At 40.5% G+C, this 11,573-nt stretch overlaps 1 protein-coding gene across 1 annotated transcript; it reads right to left on the reverse strand.

Annotated features, from left to right (window-relative positions):
- Positions 1–2,450: 2,450 nt before the first annotated feature.
- Positions 2,451–10,031, reverse strand: tbx3a (T-box transcription factor 3a). The gene is given in 7 exon segments (NM_001101670.4): positions 2,451–4,212; positions 5,475–6,100; positions 6,520–6,677; positions 6,874–6,950; positions 7,714–7,860; positions 8,236–8,503; positions 9,186–10,031. Coding segments are annotated over 7 exon segments (2,070 nt in total). The 5' UTR covers positions 9,560–10,031; the 3' UTR covers positions 2,451–3,792.
- Positions 10,032–11,573: the final 1,542 nt, after the last annotated feature.

Raw genomic sequence — 11,573 nt, forward strand, 5'->3', positions numbered from 1 at the left:
ATAGATCTCACCGTTATTGTGCTGTCAATGGACTGAAAGTTAAACATTTGCATTTACAGCGCGAATGATTTGGCAATCAAACTGTAATCAATGTAGGCCAGTCATAGGTTCATTCCTGCATTAGTGTCAGCTGGCGGTGTGTAATCTTTATTGAGCATTATTATTCTGGAGACTACTGTAATCACATTAGACTCATCTCAGAACTATAATTGTGTAATAGTCATGACCATTTCATGTTAAATTTAATATAAATGTTAGATATACTCGATTTGTGTTGTATTCTTTTTTATTTAATGTAATACCAGTTATTATACATGTCATTATATCATTAGACCGTGTAAATGCTGTCATTTATGCATTTGTTTATGTATATAAATGTATAAAAGTGAGATATTTTAACACAGCACCTCTCAATTCGTCTGAATTCACATTAGACAACACATCTCAGACAGTATAAGGATAAAATAATGCATCATGTTTGGAAACAGAGTTTAGTAAAGGATGACAGATTCAGCATTTTAATAAACACTTGAAGGTTTTTCGGCTTTTATTACACCAGTGATTTATAAAAGACATGGCTCACAGCACTAAAGAAGAATAAATAAATGCTGGGTTGTTGTAACCCAACGCTGGGTCAAATATGAGCTCAATCATTGCATTACAAAGTGACATTTAAATATAATAAACAACCAAAAAAACTAAAGTTGCACTTGTCCATGCTTGACCTATTGTGGGTTACAACAACCCAGCATTTTAATGTGATTTATTACACATATTTCCATGTTTTATTTATTAATTGTGAACTATGGAGTCGTGTTGACTTCGACAGATTCTCTTCTGACAGAATATTAATCATAGGCTAAATGAATCAGTGTGCCTTCTTACTCGATCAAAAGTTCACCGGAGCAATGCATATTTAGGTTTTTATTTAATATTCTTATCTCTGTCATGTCTTTCAGCAGCTCACCCATCAATACTGTAAATAACAGCCTCATTTAAAGGTACAGGTCGGCCAAACATGAACACTCTCTCTCCTACAAACCCCAAACACCTTCAGTTAAAGAAGATATATTGAAGAAAGCTGGAAGCAGGACTCGCATTTGATTTCCTACTGTGGAAGTCAGTGGTTGCAGATCTTTCTTCAGAACATAGTAGTGTTCAAGACAACAAGGGAAACTTGTAAAAGTGACACTCGAGGACGAGTAAATAGTATTTAATCATTTCCGTGTGAACTATCCCTTTAAATCTAAAAATAACACACTGATCATTTTTAAGTTAACACTTTTTGCATATATATGCATGCATGTGTGTGTTTGTAAATGCGTCGTGTGTGTGTGGAGGACACTTTGCCATGTACTTTGCCCCGTGGCCGCTGGGTGGCGCCAGCTTTGGCTTTATCAGCAGCAGAACTCAGACGCTCCGTCGCCGCCGTGTAATAAACACGACTCCGATAACGAAGGCGCCAGGTGAGCAATAGAAAGAGCAATTGCGATAGTTTACCTGGTGTTTACCACTGTTCTTCAGCGCCAATGCCGTTACTTATTAACCATACTTTATACAAATAAAGATATAGTGTTGATAAACTCTGACTCGAGGCTGCACGGGGTGGACAGTCAAGTTATTTTACATTCTTTCAGGTTCACTTCGGTCCACATAAACATGCGAGAAAGGCCTCATAAAGATGTCTAATGTACAGGAAAGAATTCAGGGACCTGCTGACGAGATGTGCTAATATACTTTCGCTTTTTCGACTTAAGAACGAACAGAATTAAAGGAACATTCCCCCCCAAAAATTAATATTCTGCCATGCTCATATTCCAGCTGTTCCTAACATGGTTAGTTTTTACTGAACACATAATTTGATGAACACTAATCTGATAAATCGCTAACCATTGACGTCTGTGGGGATGTTGGTTTCCTCAAGATTGTCTTTTGTGTTCAACAACACGCAAAAATAAACGCGTTCGTGTTTAATTGCTGAGTATATCTTTAATAAACTCTGTTTTCAGGGATAGTATCGGTCAATATTTGAATAAACGCTTTTATATCCTTCAATTGTTGGTACGTCTGTAGTGAATTAAACTCACAAATCATTTGAAATAGTTTACATCCATTTTAGAACCATTTAAAGCATATTTTAGAGCATGTGTACGTGTTTAGAAGTGCCTCGTCATCAGACTGTTAATGATAGGAATTAAGCACGCTGGAGTCCGCACATAATGCCAGCAGAATGGAAAATCTGCATTTCTCTCCGCCTTTCCTGAATCTTTTATCTAAGCTATTTGCTTTATTTTATTTATTTATTCTTGGCAGTTTCGACTCATATGTCACCAAAATAATTTTAACACACACACACACACAAAACACACACACACACACACACACACACACACACACACACACACGCGCGCATTTTTAGTTGCTGGTAAAGAAGACTGTCATGGAAAAAATGGTGTTAACGTCTTTAATTTGTTTGAACCAAAGCACTTAAACACACAACAGTTAATCAAAACGATGGCACATTATTTTTTCCGCTAGAGAAACTAGCACTGTGGTGTTACGGGTGAAATCCAGAGTCTGGAGGACGCAATCAACAGGGAAAATGCTCACAAACTATTTTACATTTATGTCAACAATAAATTAAGTTCCTTCAAACAAACAAACAAATAAACAATGCACCTCAGATATATTTACAGGCAATATTCTTATGAAATAATTACATAAATATGATATATATATATATCGCTATTTACATTTTATTATCATACGATCCATTCTCGATCCATATGATCCCTTTTCCCAGTTTATCTCGAAGCTGGACTTTATAAACAATTTTAGTACCGCACAGATAATCAAATAAGTAATTAGTGGTCTTTGGACAGAGATTAAAACAAAACATTTGTTTGACTAGACTGCCTTCCTTAATTTAAGAATTAAATAAAAAGCAATATATATATATATATTCTAAGTATAGACTGAAAGAAGTACTGACTCGGTCACATTGTAAAATATTATTAAAATGATGAATTCGGCAGTCCTGATGACGGTGGTGCTTTCTGTGTTCATAAAGTGGTATAAGCTGAAGTAAGAACCTGTTCAGAGTGCATATTAAATTAAATTACCGTCACCCTGACATTAAACACACAGAAGAGCAGCTTCATTCAGTCTCTCGCCAAACTGTTCAATACTTCAGTGGTATTCAAATATAGTTGGGGGAATCAAAGTTGCCGTTTTCATTTAAAGGGTTAGTTCACACAAACATGAGCGTTCACTCACTATTGCTCACCATCAAGGGGCTCCAGACCAAATGAGTTTCTTCCTTCACAATAATTAGACACAAAATTAAATATTTTGGAGAAAGCTAAAAACGTCTGTAGAAAGAAAAAAGTCAATGCACTGAAAATAATCATTCAAGGATGATTGCTTGGATTTACTTTTTTTTTAAGTTAAGGGTTTGTAAACAATTTATTCGGGCTGATTTTAAACAAACAAACCAAGTTGAACATTACATTAAATTTAATTTGTTTGTTTAAATTCAACACAAATAAATTGTTCAGCGTGGTTACAGGTTTTCTCTACATTAGGATAAAGAAACTCGCACAGGTTTGAAGCACGTGGCCGGTGAGGAAATGATGACAGACTTGTCATTTTTGAGTGAACTGTGCCTTTCTCTATAGCATCATTTGACGTGTTTGTTTGTATTTCTTTATTTTTCCCAAAGTACATTCTGAGCCTGTTTTTCCTCCTGTAAACGGGTGTATAATGTCGTGTATTTCCTCTCCAGTCGCCGGCCTACGGGGACACACTGCGGGCTCGGTCCGGCTTGGGCTCCAGTCCGCTCACCAGACGCTGGATGCTCTGCAGCTCGGAGCTCGAATCTTTTTCGGTGCAGGTTTTCGGCGACAGTGAAACAGAACCGGAAGAGCGGCTGGTGACCTCAGAGTCCAGAGCAGCGGAAGCGGGGCTGGTGTTCATCCCATCGCCCTTCACCTCCAGTCCGCTGCTCGCCATGGGCTGCATCGCCGTCGTGAGCAAAGTGCTGTCGGGGACACTCGGTAACGAGTACGGGCTGTACCGCAACCGGGGCCGCACCGCGCTCAGAAACGGGTGCCGGTGCACCGAGGAGGAGGCGGCGGATGAAGCAGCTGCAGCGGCGGCCATATACGTGTAGGGGTACGGGAACAGACCCCCGAAAGGAGACATAGCCAGACCCTACAGATAGATAAATAGATTGACAGACGGGCAATTATTAATTATAATAAATAAACTGTTCATTGCAGTGCAATCTGAAAACAGCTGGGGTCCTGTAACCCTAACGCTGGATAAAATGTGGAGAAACTCAACAGTTTGGTTAAACAAATTAATTTAAATTCAATAAAAATAATCAACAAAACTTTTGATTTTGTGGTTATTTGACTCAACGTTTGCTTACAACAACCCAGCATATTTTATTTCGGAGTTAGATATTAGATATAAATGTAGAGTAGATATAAATTGACCATAGCATGATAGTGTAGTTTTTTATTTTATTTTAATCAATGCCAGAGATCTAAAATATGTTGAATATAAAGTAAGAATATTCCCTTATTTTTTATCCCACGCTTTCGTTTTCTCGTCAATTTATATTCACCTCATTCTCTTGACACGAGTATACACTATTATACATTATTAGCTTATATACATACTTAAGGTGAAAAGGTTAAACTAATTGTTATTATTAAAGATCAATTTTACCTGAGCTAACCTACAATTTGTTGCTGAAATTAAATGAGTTTGACACTTTTAATTAAATGAATTATGCAATCTCTGTAATGCTCGTTTAGGTGCTGTGTTCATCCAAGAAAAGCTCATTTTTCTTTTCTTTCTTAATTCTACGTCAGATTAATTGCGGAGTATTGCTGTGGGCACACATCCGTCAAGCGCAGCTTTATTACTGATCTCCAGCAACAGTTGTCAGTTGCTCTATATTTGCTGACAATTTATGGACTGTACAACAAAGACTATTAAAATCACCAAGGTATGCCACACCTCATTTTTTCTGCAACAACACTTAAATATAACGACGACGTCGCCAAACAACACTGTAAAAAGCGGGGCTGTGCTAACCTAACGTTGGGTCACATTGAGAAACCCAGCAGTTTTGAAATTAAATGAAATAAAAAACGGGATTGTTCATATTTTACAATTTTTTTTTGTTGTTTTTTTGAGTGAGGGTAAAATTTTTCAAAAAGACGCACACAAATAAATCCAAGACAGAATTTTCGCAGTGATGTCCTAAAAATAATCCATCGTGTTCCCTATGGAAACTTTCAAAGAGCAAGTCTGGAAACTATTTTTTAGGTCTGAATATTATTGTATTACCCATAACTGAAATATAAAGCATTTAGTGTGCTAATAAATTAATCATTATTTTAGTAGACTACAGCATCGATGACATGACTTTCACTGCTGTGCATTAATATTAATGGACTTACCTGAGACGCCAGCACGTGCTGCTGCAGATGAAACGGCATCGGGGCTCCGGTGAGGCTCTGTGAGGGCGAGGGCAGGCTGGACCCGTCCAATGAGCCTACTCCACCAGAGGACACCGCGGCCAGTATGGGGCCCATCCCTGCGGCCATGTTGGAGAAAGCGCCTCCCATGTTGAACTGGCTGGGGTGAAGGAGGAAAGGATGGGCACCACCCAAATGATTGAAAAACTGCTGCCCGGCCAAACCCGGCGGAAATCCGAAATTGTGCAAGTGGTTTTGATTTAAGTGCGCTGCGCCGTCTGTTTGCACAGTCAATGGCATGTAATTTTCCTTGCTCACTGTCCGGCAGTCGTCTGTAGTCTTGGCCGGTTCTCTTACCGGACTCTTGAGCTCCTCTCCGGAGCGGGTGGTGCTGGAGATGAGGGTGATGGGGCTCCGAGAGTCCGCGCGGGTCTTCTCGCTTCTGCGACCCGAGGAGGAGTCGCTCTCGCCGAACACACTCTTGCCCAAACCCGCGTCCTGGTCCTTGGAGTCCTCGGTGGTGGTGGAGATTTTGCTGGAGTCTGGCCCTTCTTTTGCGTTCGCGTCTTTGTCTTCTTCATCGCTGTCTTCATCGCTGTCACAGAAATCTGTCAACACAGATCGGGAAAGTTGTAAGACCATTCATTGTTTAATCATGCGAATCTAACCGAAAGGTTACACCACACACACATGTGTCACTTTTTATAAACACCAGCAGCGAGATGCATATCGTTTTAAACGGCGAAAGCACAACTCAGAACGCGCACGCATTAATACTAATATGGTGCACTGCGGACAGCAGACTCAGACTTCCTGCAGCACACTTTCATCCAGCATCTAAATAACTGCATGTACAAAACTAATCATCGTGCTCTTAAATTAGCAATGACTTGTTTTAGTCTCCCGGACAGAATTAATCGCAGGCTACTTTTGTTGTCGCATTTCCAAGGACATTCTCTAGAAAAAGAAATGTCGATTTTGATCTAGGAGAAAATGCATACGGCTCATGTCTGTCTGACTGTCGTACCTTTTAAATGATTGTGTCCAGCAGTCGAGACCGCAGGAGATGAAGCCTGGCGAAAACACTTGAAGGACGCCTGCTCGCCTGAGGAATCGTCTGACGTCCCGTTTTCTTTTTTCTGCTGCTCCTCATATGAACGCATCGATTGCAGAGCCAGCTGCTTCCTGTATCACACACATTTCCAAGACAGGCCATTGAGAAGAGAAATTGCCTCTGTAAGCAAACTCAGAATTGTATTACAGACGATTCAAACAAGAGCGTGTTCTTGAGTTCACCGCTCTCCTCGCGTTTTACGACGAAAATGCACGATTCAATTATTAAAACCAACAGAGTCCAGTCTTTAAATGAGCCCAGCTTTACCTTTTTTCGCGTCTCCCATTTCCAGTGTCCCGAAATCCTTTTGCAAAAGGATTGTGGTCAATTTTCAGTTGTGTGATCTAAAATGCAATCACATTTAAACAGAACATGAGCTTTTATTTACGTCATTCTGTGCAAATACAATAAGCTTAATTGCAACACTAAAATGCACTTCAGAAGACAAGTCTTTGTGACTTATATTAGACGTAATGAGCTGTCCTGTATGCTTGCTGTATATTCATATAGCTCTGCCTGCACGCAGTAACTTGTCTACTTTTTACTTTCTCAGAAGCAACTTCACAGGAAACAAAGAGAGCATTTCCAGCTCATAAAAATTGGGAGGCTTTTATATTATCTACAACCCCTCAACACGACTTCAGTTTCCTCCTCGTCGTTTAATGTTGTCACTGTGTAATATTGTTCAGTTGTTTTCTAATAAACACACACGCTAATTTCGGAGTCTCCTTTTTGTTCTTTCTGAACCTCCCTCAGTGAGCAGTCCTCCCTTCCTTCCTCCCTCTTCTCATTCTTTTAAACACACACACACACACACACACACACACACACACACACACACACACACACACACACACACACACACACACACACACACACACGCTTCCACTAACAAACTTGAATTTCTGCGGCTGCGATTCTGTGTTTTTCTGTCTGTGCGAGTTTTTGTGATGATGTAGGCCTCACTGGAGCATTTAACAACACACTCGCTTATATTTGACCGAAATGCAACAACGACTGCTCTTCTGGTTTCCAAACATTTACAACAAGCATTCAGCGATATGCATCGCAGTCATTTTAAACACACAGAAGTTCGTTTTGACCAACCTTGTCGTTCTGGTAGGCAGTGACAGCAATGAAGTCTGTCTCGGGGAACACGTAGGTCCTGAACGTGCTGTAGGGGAGCTTCAGTATGTCGTTGGCTCTCACGATGTGAAATCTTGGCTGGTATTTGTGCATGGAGTTTAGTATCGTCTAAAACACAAATTAGCCTGACGTTATATTAAATATTCGTGATTTTTAAATAACATTTAGTAATCCTGCACTTACGAATGGTGCAAATCAAATACATTTTATTTATTTTCTCCTCTAAACAATCTTTTCCAGCTCAAACACATCCGTGTATTTATTTGAAATATAATACAAAGTATTAATAAAGAAAAACAATTATCCAATAGTTTAAATTCTTATTACTGAAGCTTGCCAGACAGCATCGAGTGTTTTCGATTAATACAAATAAACTGTATAAAGATTACACCTATATCAATATCAACCACAATACTTCTAATACTTACAGCAATAATAATGCTAATCATAATGCATTAATAGGAGTTGATGACTGTAACTTACGAATCCATGCTTGTCGGAGATGTTATTTGTCAGTTTAAGTTTGTGAAAATTGACGACTTTAGACATCCATTGCTCGCCAGTGGCCGGACTGTCGGGGTGAATGTACATCCGTTTTGGCATTTCGGGGTCAGCCTTTCCTGCCACCATCCAGCGAGAGTTGTGAAATTTATACCTGCAGTCATCAGCGGCGACAATATCCATCAACAGAATATATTTGGCCTTTTTGTCCAAGCCCGTGCATCTGACTTTAAACGGAGGGAACATTCGCCTACAGAGGAGGGCAGAAATAAACGAGCAGGGTTACATTTCTGCATCTCTGCACAGCGAGCTGTATATTTGGAGGCTTTTTATTTACTGTGGATCGGAATTGAAGCAGCATTGCGTGCAGACGTGATTTAGTTGTGTGCACGTGTAGGCCCAGACATTGGGTTGAACATGTGAAATGCCCCAAAATATAAAAACAGCGCAACAATTGTACATGCGATTTAAGGATAATAGTGAACTAGTTCACGGTTAAAAGGCAAGGCCATTTGACAACTCAAATTTCACAACATTACAAATACACTGAAACCCAACAGCTGGGATAAAAAGTGTATTTTAAATTGCTGAAATTTAAATATCTTAATTATAACCCAGCATTTTAGGAGTGTGTATATTCTTGGAGTTATCTGTTTAGAATCAGCTGAGTTGTTCGTTTATTTACAATATTAAGCAGTGCCTCCACTAATTAAAAGTGTTCCGATCGCTGAATTTCGATTCCGACATGTATGGGCCTAGTTACAAAACATTTACACGATAAACATTTCCCGAAAAGAACAAAAATAAACTAAAAACTCGTCTACATGCGAGTTAAATCTTACAAATCACATCGACGGAGCAATCGCTGCAAAATAAAATCTCGGTTTCTGTTTGTCTTAATTGAATTCAAAGCGCTGGATAATTTCATTTACCTTCCCGACTTGGTGATGACCATCTCGGTGCCGCGCTTGTGAAAAAGCTCCCAGAGTTCCTTGGCTTCGAGGTGAACTTTCGGATCGTCTTCGACCTCCTCCTCGGGCTCCAGTGTCTTTAGAGGCCGGAGATGCGCGGCTTGGTGTCCCAGCGAGGAGAAGTGCAGGCCGGTCTCCGCGGCGCCCATCAGCTGTTCCATGATGGGTTTGCCCAGCGCCCCGGGCAGCGACAGCGAGCCGTTGGGTGGCAGTGCCAGTGCCGGGAAGAAAGGCGGCTGGTGACCCAGCATTGCGCTCATGGCAAACTCCGGACCCCGGTGAGGTAAAAACGGGTGATATGCCATACTGGATCCCTGAATAACTGGATCTCTCATCGGGAAGTCCAGATTGCAGATGTGCGGTGTTCCTTAAATCGATCGCCTGGATGTAGAGTCGCTTAAAATCTGCGGTTCCCCTAACTCTGAGTTCCAGCAAAGTGTCGTGAGAAACAGCTATCCATTAATCGTTGTCTTTTACCACCGAACAATGAAATTTAAAATATATAAATATATGATAATAAAAGCACTAAAATGAAGGACGCTGTACGTCAACTCGCGGCGTATTTACGCTTCCTTCGGCTGTCAGTAAAATAGACATTCCCTTAATAATCAGATCGTCCAGACCAAGTCCTGCCAAAGAGACGTGTTGAAATATTTCGATGCCTCGGAATAATTCCTCTGTCTTTACTTGTCGGAGGTATACACCTTCACACGCTCGCACACACACTTTCTCTCCCGTGCTTTCACGCACACACACATTTCAGCAGAGCAGAAGCGCGTCCAGCACACAGATATTCCCAGCGCTTCTGCACTCCATGGGCTTCGGCGGTGTGGATGTGTTGCGTGTTTCGAGCCGCAGCTCTCTGTTGATTGGCCCTTTGACGCTTTCGGACCAATTGTGTGGCTCCGTAGGCGTGGTTTTAACAGGTCGGGTGGAGGGAAAAGACTTCAGACTTATAAAGAGGTGTTTGAGAACTCTATTGCTGCCGCGAAACAGCGCTGCTTCGCTCTCTGTTGTGTGAATATGTCAACATCATTAGGACACGCATCTGTCGGTCTGCGGGACCCAGAGAAGCTGAACTTCCCGGTCTCGTGCGCACAGCGTCACTGTTGGCCTCTTTTCGCGCACTGCAGATCAAATATCGCGCTCCTCTACCTGAGAAACGCAACAGGACACGGACGCACGCGTCGAAATTAGCGACGCAAATTACTAACCGGAGGATCCTCCAGTGTGGTGTTATTTAGGAAATTAGTTCTAATAATTTCTAGCATAATGCTTTCGCTCAGTTCTATTCAATGCTATTCAATATTCTTCCTCCCATTCGTTTTTATTTAAACACTTTTTTTTTTTGAGGTGAGCTAAAACAATTTGACCCAGTCGATGCGCGTTGACCCATATAGTACTGTGCCGCGCCGCGCCGCCAGCGAGATTTAATTAAAGCACACTGCAGCTTTTTACGCGTCGCATTATCACCTCATATTCATGATCCACTTTCATTCAGAGTACACATCCCTCCCCTGTCTATATTTCAAGAGAAATTGCGCGTGCATAAATGAGAAAGACTATATTAATATGCACCTGATGTGAGTTTCACTGCTGAACATGTTAAATAACCAAAGGATCGATAACAGTTTGTTTTTTTAAATTAGTAAATCAAACACTCTCTACTAAACTCCCCTTTAAAATGTTTCCTTCAGTCACTTCTTTATTTTAAATAGAATAAACTTTAACGCTGACACTCATACTAAACTCAACTGAAACGCTTTTAATTGAACATTTGACATATTATGACAAGTTTCTTCATCCGCTTTGAAAGTTTGCATTGTAAAAAGCGCCATATAAAGCGAAATATAGATGAACTGAATTGAATACACTCTGAAAATGTTGAGTAAATATGGACAAAAATAACATTGGCTTAGTTTTTAAAATTAAATTTATAGAACTAAACATAACCCCATGCTCCTGTCTGTTCATTTTCACCCAAAATGAGCTTTTAAAAACCCAGCGTTTACAGAGTGAGGATTAATGTGTATAAATGTCAGTTTTTACATTTCAGAAGAGCAAAATCAGTCATGAGCTCTGCATGTTCCCCTGATTCAGTGTTTTCATGATGCGTCTTTATTTTTAATAGCGCTGAAAAACACGTTATGAGCTCAGGCTGCTGTTATTTTCACTTGTTTTCACTGCATTATCAGCGCGTTGCTCAACTGTGTGTTTGGAAATGCCGCATTGTTGTGTTGATATGGATGTTGATCTGACGCTGGTCGGTGTGTTTGTCACTGGCGCCCGACACAAACACTGCCTTCATTCACACGTAAACAACACACGCAGACATCTGAGTTAAACAGT

The sequence above is a fragment of the Danio rerio genome, chromosome 5 (assembly GCF_052040795.2).
Source record: "Danio rerio strain M-AB ecotype USA chromosome 5, GRCz13ab, whole genome shotgun sequence".
NCBI lineage: Eukaryota > Metazoa > Chordata > Actinopteri > Cypriniformes > Danionidae > Danio > Danio rerio.